At 43.9% G+C, this 22,397-nt stretch overlaps 2 protein-coding genes across 2 annotated transcripts; both read right to left on the bottom strand.

The window, feature by feature from the left end:
- Positions 1-6,005: 6,005 nt before the first annotated feature.
- MYCFIDRAFT_209322 (uncharacterized protein) lies at positions 6,006-6,834 on the bottom strand (the record flags this gene model as incomplete). The annotated part of the gene is made up of 4 exons (XM_007933900.1): positions 6,342-6,834; positions 6,182-6,310; positions 6,067-6,119; positions 6,006-6,038 (listed from the first exon to the last, which is right to left on the bottom strand). Exons 1-4 carry the CDS (start codon positions 6,349-6,351, stop codon positions 6,006-6,008), a joined length of 225 nt encoding a protein of 74 aa, XP_007932091.1. The 5' UTR covers positions 6,352-6,834.
- Positions 6,402-7,919, bottom strand: MYCFIDRAFT_146417 (uncharacterized protein; the record flags this gene model as incomplete). Its single annotated transcript, XM_007933901.1, has 1 exon — positions 6,402-7,919. The coding sequence occupies one exon, from the start codon at positions 7,917-7,919 to the stop codon at positions 6,402-6,404; it is 1,518 nt and encodes a 505-aa protein (XP_007932092.1).
- Positions 7,920-22,397: the final 14,478 nt, after the last annotated feature.

The raw sequence follows: 22,397 nt of genomic DNA on the forward strand, positions 1-22,397 counted from the left end.
TTTGCTATTAGGTAATAGGTGTTTACGGATGCGGAGGTTCTTCGTACTTAGCATAACTATATCGCCTTGCTTAAAGGTTATTAGCGTATAGTGTTTGTTATAGTAGGCCTTCTAATAGGCCTAGGCCTTTGCTAGTTTATTAGCTATCTTAGCGTAAATTTCTCGTATCTTTTAAACCCTCTTAATAGCTGCTAGTGTCTCTAGTACTTAACGCGCTTCCCTTTCCTTACGCTCGGCCTCGAGCGATAGTAGGTCTTGTAGTATAGCAGCATTCTAGCCTATTATAGCTATATATAGTAACACCTTAGTCGATAAGTAGACACTGTTATTGTATACGAATTCAGCTAGTTGCAGGAGGTTAACCTAGTCGTTAGGGTTCTCGTTAATGTAACTGCGCAGGTACTGCTATAGAGTAGCATTCTGCCTCTCTATTTAACCGTTAGTCTATAGATAGAAGGCTATTAATAGCCGATGCTTTAGTCTTAGCTACAAGCAAATCTCGCTCTAATAGTAAGATATTAGTGTCGATCTACGATCGGACACGATCCCCTTAGGGGTTCCCTAATAGGTATAGAAGATGTTAGTCTATAGCGCCTCTGCTATATTAATAGTAGTCTAATCCTTGCGCGCCGGGATGTATCGAGCGCCTTTAGTAAATCGATCTACTATAATAAGGATAGTATTATATACATCCTTGCTGCCCCTACGCTTAGTAGGAGGAAGGCCTATAATAAAGTCTATTATAAGCTTAGCAAACGGCTTCCTAGGAACAGGAAGTAAAGACAACTCGCTAAATAGTAAGTGCTTTAGTGCTTTAACTCGCTAGCATACTGTATAGGTCTATATATACTCCTTTATATGCCGCTTACTATTTGGCTAGTAGTATATGCGCGATAGTAACTCGTGCGACCTCTCTATACTATAGTAACTAGCGAGTTTACTATTGTGGTGCCTCTTTAAAAGCTCTTATCTAATCGATTGTTTAGCGGGGATATAGTATCTGCCCTTAAACTTTAAGTAACCTTTATCGTCGATCGACTAATTATTGTTACTCTTACTAGATCGAGTCGCCCGTCTACTTACAAGCTTATTAATACGCTCGACAGCAAAGGCGTCCCTCTACTAAGTATGTAATAGCTTATCTATAAACGATTAACTATCCCTATTTGCAAGGTTATTTAATAGCACCCTCGCTATTAAACGAGGTACGTATTATATATATCTAATAGCACTAGTAGCCGGAACTACTGCAACCTCTTCTATAGTACTGTCGCTATATAGGCTATTACTATAGATAGCAATGTCTTCAATCGAGTTATTATAGCTCGAGCGATCTACGTCCTTTCTTTTAACGTATACTAGAAGAACGACAACTCCGCTATAGTATTTATTGCCGCCGCGGGGTCCGGAAGTCCGCTTATCCTACGCTTGCTTATTAATAATACGGGCTATAGCAATCTTATACTACAAGGTTAGAAACAAAGAATTAATATATTAGGTCTCGCTATCGTAATTAGGTCGCCTCGATAGGCTATTAGCAGGGTTGCTTACGCCTAGCCGATATAATACATTAAAATCAAACCTAGCGAGGTAGACGGCCTATCTAGCCTATCGACCTATAACCCTAGTAACCTTAGTAATGCTACGGAGGTTGTTATAGTCTGTATAGACCTAAATAGTGTGCTATGTACTATCGAGGTAGTGCCTTTAATGCTTAAAGGCCTCGATAATAGCTAGGAGCTCTTACTTGTAGGTCTCGTAGCGACGCTCTATATCGATCATTTTTCGTAAAAAGAAGGCAATCGGGTGCTAATAGGTGTTATTAGCCTATTGTAATATAATAGCTAATATAGCGAACTGTAAAGCGTTAGTCTTAATTCGGATCTGCTTGCTTAGTACGAAATAGTGCAACAAGGGGACTTTAGTAAAGCGTTGCTTTAGACCGTTAAAAGCGGCTTATGCTCTATTAGTCTATTTGAACTCTCTAGAAGGGTTAGCCTTAGTTTTAGTAAGTTTAGTTAGGGGTATTATATACCGTAAATAGCTCTTAATAAAGCGGCGGTAGAAATTAGCGAAGCCGAGGAACGATTAAAGCTCCTTAATAGACGTAGGAATAGGCTATTTAGTAATTGTTTTAATCCGGTTAGGGTTAGCCTTAATACCCTCGGTTAATACGAGGAAGCTAAGGAAGGACACCTCTTTAGTAGCAAAGGTGCATTTAGAAGGCTTGTAATATAGGCTATAGGCCTATAGGCGGTCGAGGACTTTACGTACTATAGCCTAGTACTCTACAATGTTAGGTAAATAGGTGTAGACTAGGATGTTATCTAGGTAAACTATACAGAGGTAGTCTAATAGACCTAATAGGGCCCGATTAATATAGGACTAGAATGTTATAGGGGCGTTCGCTAGCCTAAATAGTATAACTAAGTACTCGAAATAGCTATAGCGGGTACGGAAGGCTGTTTTCTATTTATTACCCTTACGGATGCGGATGCGATAGTATACATCCTTAATATCTAATATAGTATAGTAGTAAGCGCTAGAAAGGCGATCGAGGGTCTCGTTAATAAGCGGAAGTAGATAGCGGTCTTTAATAGTAATAGCATTAAGTCTACGGTAATTAATACATAAACGTAGGCCGCTATCCTTCTTTAGTACGAACAGGATAGGTGCACTAGTAGGGCTGTTGCTATACCGAATTCGACTATTAGCTAAGTTTTCCTCTAGGTACTTACGTAATATAGCAAGCTCTCGTTTACTAAGGTTGTAGAGGGGGCTAAAAGGAACCTCCTTACCCTCTATAATATTAATCTTATAATCCGTCTCTTTAAATATAGGCAATATCGATGCTAGGTAGTGTTTAAATACATTAATATAGGTCTCTCGGATAGGCTCTAGTATGCGAGCAAGCTAATTAGGATTATTAGGGGCTATAGGTTTATCGTTATTACCGCCGAGCAAATCGGCAGTCGGATTAGCTAAGGCGGAGGCTAGTGTTAGGTTGCTAATAAACAGGACCCTAATATCGTTAGGGTACTCGCTAATGTTAATGTGTTTAATATCCTCTTTCCTAGCGATTCTAAATCGCTATTATTAACTGCCTAAGTCTATTACTATAGCATAGTACTTAAGAACAGGGTTGCTAATAACAATATCGGATAGGAGGCTGTCTATGTCTACCGCGTAGGCAGTAAAGTTTAGTAGGCGTTTATTTCCGAGGTCGTCTTTTAGAACTATAGGAACATAGTAGGCCCTATAGGTTAAGTGCCGAGCGTTATTAAACCAAGTAAGGACTAGCATGTTAGTCCTAGGCAATTGTCGGAGGTCTAATTGCTTAGCTAAGCGATAGTTAATAAGGGCGCTAACTGAATTTCCGGGGTCTAGTATAACCTTTGCCTTATAGTTAGTATCGGGCCTAGATATAAGACAGGTACGTATAATAGCTAGCACAATGTCGATAGTCTTACGCCGTACAAGGCTAATAGTTAGTGCGGCGCTTACTCTTTTTTCGAAGGTTAGCCTATAGGGGTAGCGTTAGCCGCTAAGAGGTGCTTTCGGTGTTTAGCGGAAGCACGGTTAATTCGGGCCTAGTCCTTAGGTTTGTCGTATTAGCCTAGTAGATAGCTAGTGCTATTACAATTAAAGCACTTTAATCCGGTTAGTAGACTACCGTAGCTGTTATTGTTAGTTAAGCGGTTAGCGTTATAGGGATACGAGCCCCTTCTACGGCCCCTATCGCGGCCTCCTCTATATAGTCGCCGGCTACGGCCCCTTCTACGGTCGTTGTTACTATTCCTACTGTTAGCATTGTTGTCTTAGTAGGAACCTTAGTTTCCTCCGCGGCTACTACGATTGCCGCGGTTAGTACTAGCTAGCCGGATCCTCGATTCTAGTTATTATTAAAGCTAGACAGCTCGTTTAGCTGTTTCTACCTCGACTATAAATTAAATACGTATTAGGTTAGCCTGTTTAAATACACGGCGACGGTCTAATTCGAGGATAAGCTCCTATCTAAGTTTTAGGCGTATCTCGGAGATCTATATAGAATTAGTCTTAGGCGGAAGGTCGTTTTTAAGGGTTTTTAAATAGGCCTCGAATAAGCGAGCCGATTGATTAGTCTTCTATTTAGCTCGAAGATATAGGTCCTAAGTATATTGTTGCCTTAGTATAGGGTTTCTAAGGGTATCTAGTATAATAGTTTTATAGGTCTGCTACTAAACAGCAGTCTAGTTATTAAGGGAGTCGAAATAGTTATCCTATATGCGCTTTAGGTCGCTATTGATGTACTGTATAGCGTAGACAACTAGTAAATAGTCGTCTAGAAGAGCCCTCGGCGCATTTCGCTAGTTAAGCTCGCAATTACGTATATAATCGTTGTATTGCTTGCGACTAGAGCCGTTAAACACGGTACAGTCCTTAAGTTTAGCATCCTTCTTTTAGATAGGTAGTAAAGAAGGTCCCGCTATTAGTTTAGTTATCGGGGCTTCCTAAAGGCGACGGAGCTCGAGGAGATTATCCTTTAGCTGTTATTCTTAACGTAGGGCAGTAAGCCTGTTTTAAGTAGCTTCTTAAAGTCTCCCTAATAGTTAAGGGCTAAAGGCTAGTTAGCTATATCGACGGTTAACAATATTGCTAAGGATATCGTTAATAGGCAATTCTAGATTATTACCTAGGACTATAGGTTCTTCGGTAGGCCTAGTAGTAGGCTCTTTAGTAGGAGGCACTTTAGTAGGTGCTTTAGTAGGCACTTCAATAGGTACTTCGGTAGGCACTATACTACTAGTATTGTTATTGCTAGCGCTACTAGCGGCGCCGCGGTTGTTGTTTCGTAATAAACCGGCTATTATAATAAGGGGTAGTACTAATAATGTATTATTAGCCCCTAAGATGCGAATATAGCGGAATTAGTAGATATCGGTCTAGTATACTTAACTTAGTATAATAGGCCGTATAGAAGGCCTTGCTTAATAATTAGTACGGTTGTTTCGATAGAATAGTACGTATAGGTCCCGTTCTTCGGGCGTAATATAGTTAGATTAGTCTTGTTCGTAGCTATACCGCTAAAAGCTTGAAATAGGGACTATCTAGCTGCTACCCTTAAAGGGTAGATTGAATACTATATAAGAAGGGTATATTAGTAGGTAGATAGGGTAGTAGTAGGTATAGGTAGTATTCGATAAGGAGCTAGGAGGAGAGGGAGGAAGGTAGGCAAGTTAGCCTATTACTAAGCGCTAAGCCCTACCTAAGGCACTAAGACCCTAGCTTCACTTAGCCTAGTTACATACTAATTACGTATAGCCTCTTTAGCCCTAACAATAATATACGACTAGGTCTAGTTACTATAAGATCTAAATGTCGCTAAGTATACTAAGGACAAGGCTAGACAAGATTGCTACTAGGACGGTTAAACTAAATGTCCTAGCTATAGAATCCGCTAGAGCCGGTTCCTTAGTAGAACCTAAGGTATCTATAGAGGCCGCTTCTAGAAGGAGATAGTCCTTTTATATAAGTACTTACTTCCTCCGATACCTATAATCTATTATTCTTACCTACGCGCTCTACTATCTCGTTAAGCCTACGACTCGGAGCGTTAAGAACTAATCTTATAAGCTCTTATCTCCGTTATTATCGGAAATATCATAATACTCGATAATAATATAAGCTCTTACGATACTTCCTTACTATAGCTATTATATAAGTTATTATTATAGATAATTTAATTATAATTATATAGAAGGGAAGGCTAATTATAGGAGGTAACTATTTCCTCGATTAGTTAGCTTATCCCTATACCCCTTCCTTTCTATTAGGCTATAATAGCGCTCTATTCTCTTAGAAAGCCTGTAAGAGTTCAAAATAATCCCTAGTACCCGCGACATTATCCTATTATAGAAGCGTAATATTATTAGTATAAGCTCTCGGTATATTCTCCCTTCATATCGCTCTATTATCTTCCCGATTCTATAACGCTCGAAAACCAACCCTAGCAGCTCCAACTACCGTTAACCGATAAAGCCTACGACGATGTAGGTGACCTGTTAGTATGCTCACTTGCCATGTCACTCCGATATCTGAACTGCGCTGCGAGGCCCGCAAACATACCTCAGCAGCATCGACTCAACAAGGTCTCAGAATCGAAAATCAATCATGAAGTAAACAAATTCCATTTTTCACCAACTCAACCCTCTCAGGGAGTCAAAGCTACTCAACACCACAGAAAGTCTGCTCAAGACCAGCCAACTCAACCCTTTCAAGGAGTCAAAGCCTTCCTTCGCATAATTAAAAAGCCCATAATCCATTCGTTGTACTGTCGTTCCTCCTTCCTTCTTATGCAAAACTCCATTCCATGTGCGAAACTCAAAATGCAACTTTTTCCCTTTTATCCCTTCCTTCAATGCTTAAATGCCGTTGGTCATTGGGACTTCATCGGCAGGCGCGGTAATAATGCTGAATTGGCCGCCGGTGGTAGCGCCGTTGAGCTTCTTTTCCCGGACGGCGGTGTTGTCAATCATCGTGGCGACTTTGACGTCGTCGTCTGTGCCTTGACCAGTCTGGTAATTGGCAGAGAAACCCCAAGACCAGGCCTTGCCCTGCTTGGTGATGACAATGTTGTGGTCGGACGCGGCTGCGACGTGTGTGACGGCGCCATCGATGGCGGGGACCTTGTATGGCTGCGCGAGAATGCGCGGACGATCTTTCTCGTCCTTGATGATGGCGGCGCCGGTGAGACTGTCGATCTCGCTCTGGGCAATACCCGTTTGAGATCCGTCAATGCGACCCCAGATGAGGCAGTCGCCTTCTTCGGTAGCGGCGAGGGAGTGATGACCACCTCCCTTAATGGTGGTGATGTTCTTCCCCTTTAGGGCTGTGACGACCCGTGGGTTCATGATTACTGCATCGTCTTGGCCGGCATTGTCCATGATGCCTGTCTCGCCAAAGTTATTGAGACCCCATGCGTACACATCGCCTGTTCTTGAGATTGCGAAGCTGTGGTACGCTCCTGTCGAGATCGAAGTGATGCCCTTCTTTGGGCCTTTTGGCAGACCAAATTCTCGCGGGATAAGACCTTCCGCTTTGGTGCGCTCTACTATGCGGCGACCAAGTTGGTTTTGCTGGCCGGAGCCCCAGGCGTATACAGCGCCTTTTGTGTCCATTGCAAGGGCGTGATTTGCGCCCGCTCTTATTGTGGTGACATTCTTGAGGTTCGAGATGAGGACTGGTCGAGTTGCGACTTTGTGCTCAGGAGTAAAGCCGAAGATACCGTCGTTACTTCGGAACGTGCCCCAACCGTAGACTTTGCCATCATCTGTGAGGACGAATGAGGTAGAATCGCCTGCTGCAACCTCAACAAAGCGCGTGCCCTCGGCCAGCTGAGTCTGTGACCAATCGACCTCCCCTGGTGTGCTCTCCTTGGGGTTCAGGCCGTTGTCGTCTCCACTCTCGGAGTCACTGTCCGATGCGTTTTCGTCCATGTCTTTGAGTCCACCATCCCATGTGGTGTCTCTACCGAGTGTGCCTTGATCGTTGACACCCCATGTCAAGATCTTGTTGTCTTTTGTGAGCGCGATTGCGTGCATGCCACCAGCTTCAATCTGTACGACTCCCACATCTTTCGCGCTGAGATTCGGGTTAAGGCGTGGTCGCTTGACATCAACGCAGTTCTTTGCGGTGCCGAGGCCGAGCTCGCCTGCGGTGCCTTCGCCAAAGACGTAGACATTTAGTGGTTGTGTCGGCGGCTCCTTCAGCACAGGTCCCTTCACGAGAACCTTGACTTTCTTTGCTGGGGCGGCGGGTGCTTCGCCATCTGCCTTGCGCTTACGAGAGGCTTTCGGTGCGGGAGCTGCTGGCTCGGTCGAGCTTGCTTTCTTGGTAGTAGTGGTCTTCTTTGTGGCTGTAGCAATGTGTAAGCGATTCATTCCATCAATGAAGCAGAGGGGCATCGAGGCGCGTGAAGGAGACATGTTTGCTGCCGCGCAGCTGGACAAACCCAGACGCGTCGAGCGGGCGTATTTCCATGATATAGGGGGACAATGACTTACTCTTCGCCTTTGTGGCAGTCTTCTTAATCTCAGCCTCTCCATCAGTCTCAGCACTGTCTGAGGCTGCAGACTTCATTGCGCGGCTGGTCTTTGCTGTGCCATTGGTCTTCGCGGCGGCTGTCTTGCCTTTGGCGCCTGACTTTGTCGCAGCTGCTTTGCCTTTCGGCGCTGGTTTGGTGATCTTGGCCTTGGTGTTGGCCTTTGGCTTGTCGGCCGCGTCTTTTGCGCTGGCCTTTGCGGCGGATCCTCTCTTTGGAGGCATGGCGTCTGCTTCTGGCTCTGCCGCTGGCTTTCTGGCTTTGATGTATTTGATTTGCGCCACTGAAGGTACAGATGTCAGTCGAGTCCAAATTTGGTAGCTGAGTTGAGCCAGCAACGGACTTTTTGAAGCTATGAAGCTGTGGAATGTGAATGCGCTGGCGGAGCAATTCCACGTGCAAGTCGCGTGTATGGCTGCACAAAGCCTGAGAATCACAAGCTCTTGAATCAGTGCAGGTGAAAGCGCGCTCAATCAGTGCAGAGTAGCGTGGTGATGGTGTTATTAGAGAGACGCGTGCGAGAGAGAGCTGTGAGAGACGGATTTGCCGAAGCTTCATCACTCCGGCTAAAATCCGCGCCAACCCAACGCAATCCCGGCCACCGGCCTCAGGCTCCAAGCGTTTGAGGTCATTATGCTCACGACACAACATCAACATGACCATACATGACAGATCCATCGTCGCTTGAGCATCATGGGAGCAGCCTCCATGTCTGAGGTCATACGAGGTATTCAGAGCATTCCTGAGCTGACATACCTCCGCAGGCGTCTGAAGCACAGGCAGCAAGGCAGACACGATTGCCTCTTAGATTCACGCACCGCCGGAATTCACGAGCCATTTGTGACGCGTTAGCTCAATCACATGACAGACACGTGACCTCTTGGCATGAAGAATTTTTACACTGTATTTTAGACTATAGAATAGACTAAGATATAGGCAATTAACGAAGCTAATTTAACCGCCGGTAATATAGTGTTACGTAAGCAATCCACTACGCTATGCGTAATAGTTATAAGCCCGGATTTAATCCGCGGTAATAGAGACTTCTATAGTAGGAAAGAATTTTTTCTATTCTACGAGACTTATAACAATCGAATCGATAGTCTTTACGGTACTATAAATAATAACTATTTAAGCTTCTATAAGCCTCTATAACCGCTTTAAAAGCAAAGTTAGTATGTCCTTAGTAGCCCTCTTATTAGCTAGCCGCCTTAGTAGTAGTAAGTTTATTATCCTTCGTAGACCTAACGAATAGGATCGATAGTTTAAGTAAACTAAGACGTACCTAACTAGATATAAAACCTAGGTTACTAGGCATATAGTTATAGTACGAAGGTATCGTAACGGTTATACGGTATAAAAGTTAATAATTCTCTAAGGTGCCGCGAGGCAAGCTATCTATATAATAGTCCTACTATTAGTAGTAATAGCGACCGTAGCGGTTAATAGTAACCCCTGCCTACTATCGTATATATAATAGTATTATATTGTAATAGCCTCCCCCTCTATAAAAAAGGTCGGCACTGTCTATAGACTTAGTATCCTAAAACAAAGGTCCTTAGTAGGCCGTACTATAGGAAGGTTTAAGGCAAAAGAGCGTAGTAGAGTCGTATAAAGGCTAAGCCTAAACAGTATACTAGAACGGTAATGCTAGGTATAGAATCGTGTCTCTCTAGTAATAACTACGTCGGTTTTATACTTACTTGTTACGACGGTTACGAAGGGCGTCGCGTAAGCTAGTCGGTATAGTCTAAACCGCCTTTAGCTACGGCTAAGGCGCGACGGTCTTTATAGTCTTGTTATCGGATAGCGAGGTATTAACTGCGTCCGCTATAGTAGTAGCGCGGTCTAACTAATCGATAGGGATATTAGGGAAGTCGGTACCTAGTAATAGTAGCGTATCGGTATCGCGTATAGCACTATATAGCTTAAAGTAGTCGGCTATCTATACGTTAAGCTTTGCGATCTTATCTTTAGTAGTATTGCCTTATACGCCGCCGAGTAGCTTAAAAGCGTCCTCGTTAATTAGGTATAGTATAGGGATTGCCTATTACGGCGCGACGTGTAAGAAATCGTAGTAGAGATAAGTTAGCGATAGCGTAAGGGAATCCTTTAAGACCGTAGCGAAAAGACGATACTACTAGGCTATCTAGCGCTTAGTTACTTCGCGGATCTATACCTTAGCTAGTATCTACTAAAGCTAGTATACCTTAGTTGCTGCTAACTCGGACTAGCGTATATAGTAGAGCGCTTGTAAGTTAAGCGTACGTATACTAATTGCCGTTATATTATATTAGTACTATCCGTATACGCCTATAGTGTTTTCCTATAGGGCGGGTAGAGGTAGCAAGCGTATCGGAAGTAATAGGAGCTTATACTATAGCTACGTAACCGTATTATTAGGCGGTAGTAGCTAAGCTGCAACTAGAGCCTTCGTAGGCGTAGAGAATAGGTTAGATAGTAGCGGTATCTTCGATAGTAGGCGAGGCGCTAAGAATAGGCTAGCGGTTAGCTTCTAGCGAGTATTTAACTTAGTCGATAGTAATACGCGCGAGGAATTTAGCTAGATCGCCTTAGTTAGCGGGGCAACGGCCGGAGGTTGCGGCTTAGCCCGAGTCGCGAGCTTCGGAGGGATAATTTTACCGAAAAAGTACGTATTAGTAAGGTCGGTCTCGTCTAGCGAGTAGTCGGGTAACGGTACTAGGAATGTATCTATAGGATCCTAAGTATAGTCGATATTATACTACTAGTAATTCTTATTCGTTACTATCTTATCGTACTTAAAAATAGTATTGCCCTATATAATACGCTCCTAGACGCCTAAAGGATCGAAGACTAGATTAGTAGAGGCCTTCTTCGGCAAATCGTAGAACTATAGCGTTAGCGCGGGCTCTAATCTATTAGGGATAGCGCCGTCCTTAAGTGTCTAGATATAGGCGATAAAGGTAGATAAGGCGTATACCGGATCGATCTAAGTTAGCTAGTAGACTAGGCTAAAGTCTACTAGGCATTAACGGTTAAGGAGTAGTAGAGGCATACCTTTGCCCTTATTAGTAGCATAGGTACCGTTCTAGTAGCGACCGCTACTTATAAGCTAAGCGTACTATTCCGTACGTAACGCATTAGTAGCCTTCGTATCTATAAGCGCCTTATTAGTATAGAGGGCGGATATATAGCCCTCGCTACGAAGCGTATAGGCGTTACGGACTATAACATACCGCTAGGTATAAGCGACGACGTCCTAGGTAATAGCTAGGCGACCTAGGTTGCGATAGTATAGGTAGGGTAGACTACTAGAGTTTAGGGAGGACTCGTACTACTTATAAAGCTATATAGCCGACTAGGTACTAAGCTCTATACCGATTAGTAGTAGCTAAACGGTATAGTCCTTAAGCTAGGAGTCTAGTAGAGGTAGGCGCACTATTAAGAGTCGTCCGGTAGCTACTATCTATAAGAATTAGACTTCGCCGTAGGTAGTTAGGTCGATCTTATAATGCTTTATCGCTCCGACGTGTTTACTAATAGGTCGCTTGCCCGTCTTTTAGTATTCCTTACTATAATCGCGGTAGGAGACGTCCTTGCCGTTCTCGCTACGCTTATATAGGACCGGGTAACTGCCTACTATAATGCTATCGCGATGTTCTTCTAAGACGTAGCGGTCGAACTACTCTCGTATAAGGTTAACTATCTATAGGAAGTATAGGATAGCGCGTACTATAGGACCGACTGCTCTATTGCAAATTAGAGATAGTACTAGCTAGAATCGTAGGTCGCTAGTATAAGTACTTAAGCTAAGGAAATTCTTACGTAAGCGAATAATGTTTGCTAGGAGTAGATATTGCAACTTCGCGTAGTAGAAAGTAATAGTTAGCAGAAAGTTCGCGTTAAGGTTAGCTAATTTAGGGAGCTCCTTTAATTCGCCCGCTGTCGTAAGTACCGCGTACTCGCTAAAGCGTATCGCCTAGATCTCCTACTACGTATCGTAACCGTCCGAGTAGAGGTCGGTCCTAAAGATAGAGTATTTACGGGCGTAATCGTTGTTTACGATTTAGAAGGAGTATAGTTATATAAAGAGTAGGTTTTTAAAATCGGTAACTAGCTTACCTATATACTAATGCAATTCGCGTAGAATCTAGAAGCGCCGATCGCCCGCGGTAAGGTATAGATAGTATAGGTAATGCTAAAGCCTTACTAGATAGTATTCGACGATTCGCTTATATAGGCGTAGGCGAAAGAGATTAGGTAGTCGACCGTCTACGTCCTTAGCGTACGCGTTATATACGAGTTTCGCGGCCTATATAAAGCGTATATCTTTAGTCTTATTACGCTCTATAGGATTAGCGGCGATTAGTATATCGACTTTCTTATTATAGTCCTTGTATTCTACGTACTACCGGATTACCGCTTATTTAGGTATCTCGTTAGTACGAAGAAGACGCCTATTAATTAAAGTCTATCGCGCGCGCTACCCTCGGAGCCGCTATCGCTCGAACTTAAGTTCTTTAGGGAAAGGGTCTAGGTATTCTTCGTATACCGACTCGATCGGAGTAGTAAGCAGCTTAGGAGGAGCTAGCGCGGGCGCTTATAGTAAGCCGTTACTCGGCGCCTACGTTAGGGAGGCTAGTGCCTATAGTAGCGGTAAATCTAGAAGGGTACGCGCTAGCGAAGATAGTAATTTTAGCGAAGCCGGTCGATTTACGGGTATTATTAAGGGTAGTACCGATTCTAAAGCCGAAGGCGTATAAAGAGGCTACGCGCTAACGGGATTAGTCGGGCCGCTTTCCGTACCGTTAACCGGGCTACTAGACGCGTAGGCCGCGGCGTTACGGTAGAGGGTAAAGAAGCTAGGTATAGCGTCCTATAGCTTCTTAGCCTCCGGAATCCTAACCTCTAACGCTTTGCCCTTCTAAACAAACTCCTATTTACCTAAATAGTACGGCGGAGGGTCGCCGTTATTAATAAAATAGTCGGCTATAGCCTTATAGAGTACTCGACCTATCTATCGGCCCTCGCCTAGTAATACCTTCGCTAATTCTATTAACTATTTCTTCTTTATAGTAAGCGCTATAACCGCCTATATAAACGACTTCCTATCGAAAACGTAGTCTAGATTAACCGCCGCGATAACCGCCGGTATATAATATTTTAGAAATAAAAACCGTCTAATATCGGAGAGCGGATAGTCTAGATTCGGAAGCACTATCGATAGGTTAGCGATAGTCTAACGCTACGCTATACTAAACTTACTACCCGGCGTTCCCTACGATTGTAGCCGAGCTATTATATCGAGCGATTCTAAATCGGACTCGTCTGCCTTATTAGCTAGGGGCAACGGTACTAAGCTTGCTATTAGCGTTTCGTTAATACGACTACGACCTAGGAATAACGGTGCGTATCGTTATAATAGTTGTCGGCCGGCGTCCGTTAATACGTAGTATAGCTCTATATCGGATCTATCCTCGGTAAATATTAGGAAAGGCCGTATATACCTATCCTCGGCGGTATAGCTTAATACTGTCTAAACCTCGCTAGTGCTTAAGCTACCGTCGGTAGAAATAAGCTATAGCGCTCTATAAAAGATCTATCGGATGTTGCCTTCTACTATAGCGAGAATTACAAAGCCTTCTAGCGTCTACGTTAGATTAGTACCGTATTCCTCTAGCCGCGGTTATTATAGGTCGAGCGCGGCGTTATCTATCTCTCTACGATACTTGCCGATCTAATCCGCTATCGTATTTTCTTCGCCTACCGAATCCTTTATCGAGTTCTCTATATTCTCTAGCTTAGGCGTAGCTATACGTATCTCGACTATAGCGCTAGGCGCTATATCCTTTCCGTTCGTTATATTCTTAAGCTTAGCCGCGAGCGTAGGAACCTCGATCGAAGGGTCTACGGCTACCTCCTCTTTGCTCGTTATATCCTTAGGCCTAGCCGCGATCGTAGGAATCTCGATTAGGGTATCTAAGGCTATATCCTCTCTACTTGTTACGTCCTTAGGCTCCGGCGCGGCTATACGATTCTCGACCGTTTCGTCTAATACCGTATCTTCCTTATCCGTTATATTCTCTAGCTCCGGCGCGGCCGTACGACTCTCGACCGTAGTATCTAATACTATATCCGCCTTGTTCGTTAGGTTATCTAGCTTAGGCGCGGCCGTATAATTCTCGACCGTAGTATCTAATACTATATCCTTATTGCTTGCCTTACTCTCTAGCTTAGGCGTAGGCGTTAAGCCGGTAACAAATAAGGACTATCCGGCCGATCCTAGACTGTCTAATAGTAGCGGTTCCCCGCGAGGAGCGTTAATCTTACTATTCCCTATCGTAGTATCCTAAGGGTCTCGATCCTCGCTTCTATAATATTCCTTAGCTATCGCTCCTTAGAGGAGGTCGAACGTATCGGTCTTATAGTATAGGCGAGACGCGCGTTATAAATCCGCCTCGAATAATGTAACGTTTAGGCGCTTATATCGCGATCGGTACTATAGAAATTTTTGCTAAAAAGCTACTACTTTACGTTCCTTACGGCGGACGCGGTTCTCGCGCTTAAGAGCTATTTCTATTCGTCGTCGGTAATTAATAGAAAGCTCTCTTATCGTAGGATGCCGGAAAGATCGATACTAAATAAGGAATAGCCCGCGTCTACGTATAATAGTTGCCTAAGTAACGTAGTTACGATAACGATATAAGGGTACGCCTAGGCGGATTATAACTCCGAAGGAGGAGTTACGCTACGGAGTCGTATCGATTTATAACGAACCGCGAGGGATTGCCCGGCCTCGCCTTTATTAGCGGAGCTAGTAACCTCTAAAAAAGGCTAGCGAGCTCTCGTCCGCTTTACTACCCTACGGAGGGTACGGGATAGCGGTACCTCCTCTAGAGGGTATACGTTATCGTAGATTTTACGTAGATCGTCTACGCCTATTAAGTCGTCGATATTATACTATATATTATAGGCGCTCCTATAGCCCTTCTACTTTACTAGGTATTAGAGAATAGGCTAGCCTCTTCGGACGACGGTCCGTCGTCCGAGAAAGCGCTCGATTTCGTAAGAATCGCCCTCGTTACTAGAACCTAGACTGTCCTTAGCTATAACGGGCGGGGGCTCGTAATTAACAGTTCTCTTAAAAGGATCTAGGTCTTTAGGAGCTTTTTCTAACTGCGAAACCGATATTACCGGATAGATACGCATTAATAGCGGCAACTCGAGATAGTAGGCTAGTTGTCCGACTTTCTCGAGAACTATAAAAGGCCCTTTAAAATAGTAGCTAAACTTGTACGACTAACCTAGCACTTCGTAACTACGGTATAGGCGAAGTGTAATATAGTTACCTAGCTTAAGGAATAGGGGCTTATACTTGCTATTATACCGTTCTTTTATTTTTACGTTTACCTAAGTAATCGCGTCCTAGACTTCCTTCTAGATACGACTACGCGCTACCGCCCTATTATACGGATAGTCGTATAGTATATCGAGCGAGTCGAGATTCGTCCTTATACCCGTAGTAACCTCGTTTAGCGACTAACCGGTAGTCGCATTATAGGAGTTATTAAGCGTAGCTTATAGCTATAGGATAAACGTCGTCTAATCCTCGCTAGGATAATCCGCTAACTAGTAACGAATTGCTATCTCAACCGTTTAGTTAGTTCGCTTAGATTAACCGTCGGTCTAAGGGTAGTAGGCCGTAGACGTAGCTAGCTTCGTACGTAGGCGCGAAAAAACGCCCTTAAAGAAGTCGCTTAGCTAGCAAGAATTACGATTAGCGATAAGTACTACTAGTATACTTATATCTATTAAACAAAGCCTATCGATTAGGGCGATACCCTAGTCGCAGGCCTTCTAGTCCTCTTTGCCTAAGACGACTACTACCCGCTTAGACGTTTTATAAGTAATCGTATATAGTATATTAAATCTATCGGTCGTAACCGGTAAGGCAGTTACGAGATCTATCGTTATAGTATAGTATAGGCCCTTTGTATCCTAAATCGGGTAAAGTTCGCTATAAGGAGCGTATCGGAGGGTACGCAAAAGGAGATACTAGTAATAATAATCTAAATAGAGGCGAAGGTAGCGAGCGAGTCGGTATATAAAGAAGGAAGCTTAAATGCGGTCGAAGACGCGCTAAAAGCCTTAGTAGCAACGGTTATCGTAAGCCTACTCGAAAATCTCGCCTATTAAGGCCTAAGGGATATAGAGTCGCTCGCGCCCTAAAGATTAGTTATAGAAATATAAGAGGCCGTCCCTCTCGAAGAATCGAATACCTAGCGGACTATTAAACTTATTACCTACGAATAGGTCCGGATTTTTGCTACCCTTATACCGAACTAACGTCTTCGTTACCGAAGGTATATTAGCTCCCTCCGAATAGAGACGCTCTAGAGCATTCCGCGCCTATACTTATCGAACTAGTCGTAATACCCTAGACTAATGTTCGTCGTTATTATACGCTCGGTTTAAGCGTCGTCGGAAATCCGGATCTAGTTCTACTAATATTATATAAAAGTAGGCCACTTCCTCTAGATCGGCCGAAGAGGGTATAATATCGGTATAGTAGGAGAGCGGGTCTAAGTTCTCCTCGTCTAGCGTTAACTTAGGCGACTCTATGTCCCCTAGGAGTCGACTAAGGGCGTCTAGAACTAGGTATATCCGCCCTAGACGATAAACTATATTAACTCGATATTAGGAAAGGAACATCGATACCTTTACTAATTTTAGGTTCTGCTTGCCTATATCGGTAGTCGTAGTTATCGATACCGAGTTAGTAAGACCGACCGCGGTATAGTAGGCTATAAAGATAGTCGTCGGCCTCGATAAAGCATATATTAAATAGCCTACCTTCTTTACTATCTATACGATTCCCGAGTATTCGAGCTCTATTAGCTAATATCGTATCTCCGCCTAAGTTAGGCCTCGGCTTAAGAATAGAATAGGCTAAACCTTATAGTAAGGAAACAACTATGCCTTTCCCTCCGATAGAATCGGGTCTAGATCCCTATCGATATAGTAGAGCACTACGCTATAGCTAAACTCTTTTAAGGAATCTATATTAGCGTATAAGCGATAGTTAGGGTCGAAATAGTATAGGAAGGAGAGCTCGTAGAATATCGATTATAATAAGCGAAACGCTTTTACTAGCTCGTCGTAGTGCCGATCGTTCTTACCTAGCGTCGTAACGGCGACGTGCCGGCGACGACTATTGCCGGTAACTAGTGCCCCTTTTAATAAGCGTATCTTCTCCGCCTATAGAGGCGCTACTATCTACGCGTAGTATAGGATGTATTACCGTAACTAATTAGTTAGACCGAGATAATACTCTAGTTTCTATACGTTTTCCGGGAACTAAAGCGAGGTAATCGCTACGATTTTCTCCTTACTCGTAGCTAAACCGAGGCCGCTAATATGCTAACCTAAAAGGGTCGCGGAGGGGAAGCCTAAGAAAGTCTTCTTCGGACTAATGCTAATCCTTACGGCGTCTAATCTCTAGAAGACCGCTTCTAGATAATCGAGATACTTAGGCAACGTTTGCGAAAATACTACGATATCGTCGATATAAGCTCGCGCAAAGCTACGATAGTCGCGAAGGATCTAATCTAGCTTCCGCTATACGAATTAGACACTATTCGAATATCCTATAATAGCGACCTTATACTATTCCTAGCCGCGATAAGTATTAATCGTTAATTTGTAACGATCCTCCGGTTTTACGCCCTATTAGTAGAAGAAGGTTAGATAGTCTATAGTACTAATATACTAGCACCCTACTAATTATACAAAAAGATCCGCCTAGAGCGGTATCTAATAGCTATCGGGGATCGTTACCTTATTTAAGGCGCGGATATCGACTACTACTCGCGGCTTATTAATTATGCTACCTTTACCGTTAGCAACGCGCTTCTATACGATAAACACTAGAAAGCCGAAGGGCGTAGGCTCGGTTATATACTATATCTTCCCCTAGCGGTATAGGTCGTCGTATATCTTATCTACTACTTTACGATCCCTCTTGCCTAGGTTAATTATACGAGAGGGCGGCAACAGATCTAGGTAATTTAGCACGGTTAGGATAGGCACATAATCGTGCTCTAGAATATTAACGACCGTTTAGCGATTAGTAAAAAGCTCCGAGTACCGCTCGACTACTATAGCAATTTAGTCTACCTAGTTATTATTACTATAGATCGTTACGCCTACGGTATACCGGTATTCCTACTATATATTTAGTATATCCCGCGTAGCCGTAAAAGCGTTAGGACTTAATCCCGCTAGTCTATAGTCGGCTACGTCGATATAGTAGGCCCTAGTAATAGTCCTATTACTTAACGAACCGAGTAGCTATCTAGCTCGAATCGTTACTAGAGTCGTCGCATCGTTACGAATATATATATAAGAAAAATTAGCGTTTACGACCTAATTATACGCCGTTACTAACGGCGGAGCTTATAACGACAATCCCTATATATTACTAGTTAGCTAAACTAAGAAACCGGCGTTAAGAATGAAATCCCGGCCCTTAGGGAGGTTACCGCCGTACTTAACTAGCGCGAGAGCGACCGTACGCGGCGCTAATGTTACGTCCTCTACTAGCCTTACGGGGCGCTAAACCGACTTCCCTTTCTTACGCTTAACGGCAACTTTAAAGTAGGCGTTGTCCTAACTAGCTATAGTAACCGTCTACGCGGGAATATCGATCTTTATTCCCTTTAGGGCAATCGTATCTATACCGACTAGGATCTTCGCCTTTAGTTTAGGAACTAGGTAAACCTTACGAGTTATCCGTACTAGAGAGACCGTACTATCTGTCTTCGCTACTAGGATAAATATATCTAAGACGACGTATTCCTCGGAGCGATACGCGCCGGTAATGCCGCCGATTTTAATCGGTTCGCGTAGCTTACGTATTTCTACGTCCGGGCGATAGCTTAAAATAAAGTCCTTTTCCGTAATAGTAAGCGTATAGCTAGTATCTAGGCAGACCTATACAGATGCACCGACTAGTAACAATCGAAGAGAGAAAGTTATATACTACTAATTACAGAATGCGTAACCCTACTAGGCTAACGGAGGCGCCTTCGACTAAATTACTTCCGAATTCGCTAATACGCGTTCGACAATAGTAGAAGGCGTCGTTACTCCTATATACTCCCTACGAACATACTAGTATAGAAGGTTGCCCGACCTAAATCGCCGCCTATAGATCTTACAAGCGTGCTTCGTAGAGGTAAATAGTTAGATCGCCGCTAGTAGGGACGCTTTAGCCTATAGTACCGAGTTTAACGCTAATAGTAAGCGGTCGCCTACGCCCGCAAAGTAAGCTCCTAAGCCCGGATCGGAGTCGTATAGGTCGGTAAAGTAGTCGGCGTCTTCTCCGGCGTTACCGAAATAGCTATAGTTATCTACGTCGGTTCTCCTATTATCCTCCTAACTATCCTCCTAATAGCTGTCGTCGGCTTAGTTAGTATTATTTACAGTATTGCCTGCTTTCTTACTATTATCGGCAAAGTTAGCCTACTTACGAGCTCGATCGTTACGCTTTCTATCCTATTAATTAAATAGGCGCGAATTAACTCGCTTTAGGTCTTTCGGAAGGAAGGTAGAGCTACTACCCTTCGATAGTCCTTTACTATTTCCTACTAGTAGCAGGCGATTCTACTAAGGGGCGTTAGGTAGGCGATTCTGCTAATAGGCGTTAGTAAGGCGTAGTAGGTTCGGTCGGTCGATATCGCGGTTCTAGTAGTTAGGGGATGCTCTTACTAGAGCGAAGCTCGCGAGGGTATAAGAGGCGTTCCCTTCTTATCGGTTCTACTAGGCAGCCTTACTAGCGCGGCTATTATTCCTAGTCGTAGCGTCCTAGCGACGATTAGACGAGGACGAAAGCATATGCTCCTAGATTAATACCTACTTCTTATAGTACGTAACCTACTTATTAACCTTTATACGACGATTTAGCTCGTCTATATTTAATTAGAGACGCGGGTCTATTCGACGATAAGCTTCTAAGAGCCGGTTCGATTTCTATATACTAGCATCCTTAGCGAGTTGCACCGTCTTAATAATAAAGTCCGTTACTAAACGCTCTAAAGCGATATCCTACCGGTCGTAGCGTTACCTATCGAGGAGATCTATCGCCTTTATCGGAGGGACCTTCTATTTCTTACTAAGACAACGTTCCTAGCGCTTTAGACTGTATCCGCTATAGAGCTTTACTCGGTTACGGCTAGAAAGGTAACTATAATACTAACTAAGCGCTATCTCTCGAAAGTAAAGGAAGAGATTAAAACGAACTATCTCTCGCTCTACGATATAAGTATAATCCTTAGCCGCTTCGATAAAAGTATAGACCGAACGGTATATTATCTTGTTTCCGACTAAGGCGTAGTCTCTCTTACCGTAATCTGTAATACTAAGTAGAGGATCGAAGAACCCGAGATACGCTAGATCGAACTATAGCCGCTAGGGGCGGGCGTAGTACCCTTAGAGATAACTCGCTTTAGAAACTAGCGATTCCGCGACGTAGTCTAGACAATACTAATAGTATCTACGACAGCGAGCGTGTCTATAATAACTAGTATCTAAGGAGCTATCGTTATCTAATAAGGATTAATCGGAGTCGTCCGAATCCTCGCTATCCGACGAGGATCTATCCTTACTCGGATTACCCCGATACCGACGGTGTTTCTAGCGTTGCTTCTTGCCTTCTCGTAGTAGACCCTATAGGTCTAATAGCGGAAAGGGCAAAGACTAATCCTATACCGGCTCGCGAGAGGGATCGCCCGGATCGAAGTTACTAGCTAGTAGTAGCGGTAGATAGACTAACGAATTGCTAGGAGGGTTACTAGTAGGGTTGCTAGGAGGATTACTAGGCGGATTGCTAGGCGGATCGCCTAGCGCAAAGCCGCCCCGACGTAAGCGGCTATACCTATAGGTATTTATATATACGTCTACCCTCTACTAGTAATCGTATTAACCCGAGTTCGGCTAGGGCGGACTTAGCTTACGCGTAGCCGATAGCGGTAAAATCGCCTATTCTATTAGAAAGTCTAATACGGCTTCGTTAGGATAGACTCCTCTCCGTCTAGCTAATTCGCGAAGATAATTACGACGCTAACGGTTTTATTATATAGCGATGTTCGCCTTATCGATCTCCTCGGTTATCTACGAGGTATCTACTAGAGTACGATATTAGAAACGACTACGCGGCTCGTTAGTCTACGGGTCGGCGAGGCCGTCGTTTATTAGAGGCAATTAGCCGCGACTAATGTCCTAGAACGGCGACGTCGATAGATCGGAAGGCCCGGTTAACAGTTCCTTAGAGGAAGTCTTAGGTAAAGGCCCCCCTAGCTTCTAAGGATTCTCGTCCGCCGGGTATCGTAGCTTAAGTAGCCTCTATAAGAAAACCGATTTAAGCGAGCTATTAGGCGAACCGGGACGCTATTCCGGCGGTACGGTTGTTTCTACTATAGTAATAGGCGAAACCGTAGGCCGCGGTAGAACTTAAGCTAGTCGGGCCGGTAGGCGCTACTCTACTATAGGTAGTAGATGTGTATCCGGGTAGAATTAACGGTAATAGCGTAAATCGCGCACCGTTAGGAGCGCGGCTTTAAGCTCCTTAACCGATTTAGTTAGAATTCCTTTATCTACTACCTACTACCCTAGGAAGTTGTAACCGTTAAGGGCGTTTAGATAGAGTTCCTCGATTTTAGCCTATAGAGGCGGCGGATTTCCTACGAGCAGGTAATAGTATAGAATATATAAGGTAAGCAAGTCGATTCGGCCGTACTTTGCCCTAAGCTAGGTCGCGAAGTTCTCGCTATAATCGACGTAGCTCTAAATATAGGAACAGATACGTAGGATATAGGGCTCTATATCTAGCAATCCGAGATTGTAGTACTAGGGCAGCGGTTAAACCGCTAGCTTAGCTAATTTCGAGGCTTCTACCGGAGTTAGAAGCGAGTCCGAAGGAGCTATAGTAAGCGGGTAAACTATTAGTAAGAGGGTAGAGGCGAGATAGTCTCTAGATAGAGGACAATAACAGAGAACCGACTAAAGGCGGAGGAGCGTAGCTTATCGGGGCAGGTCCTTCTAGGGAAAGTAGCTACCCCTAGACCTAGGTATAGTAGGCAATTGCTACTAAAGGTAGAAACTACTACTACTATCTCCTCGGGGTACTAATAGGATCGCCGATAAGGCGCTCGCGCGTCGGTAGGGTATAGTACGGAAGGGTAGTAAATCGAATAGATACCGTCGTAACGGGTAGGAGTTAAATCGTAGTAATCGGCGGAAGATCGGTAGGACCCGTAGCTAATCGCGTCGATTCTTA

Source organism: Pseudocercospora fijiensis (assembly GCF_000340215.1).
Source record: "Pseudocercospora fijiensis CIRAD86 unplaced genomic scaffold MYCFIscaffold_12, whole genome shotgun sequence".
In the NCBI taxonomy this organism is placed as follows: Eukaryota; Fungi; Ascomycota; class Dothideomycetes; order Mycosphaerellales; family Mycosphaerellaceae; genus Pseudocercospora; species Pseudocercospora fijiensis.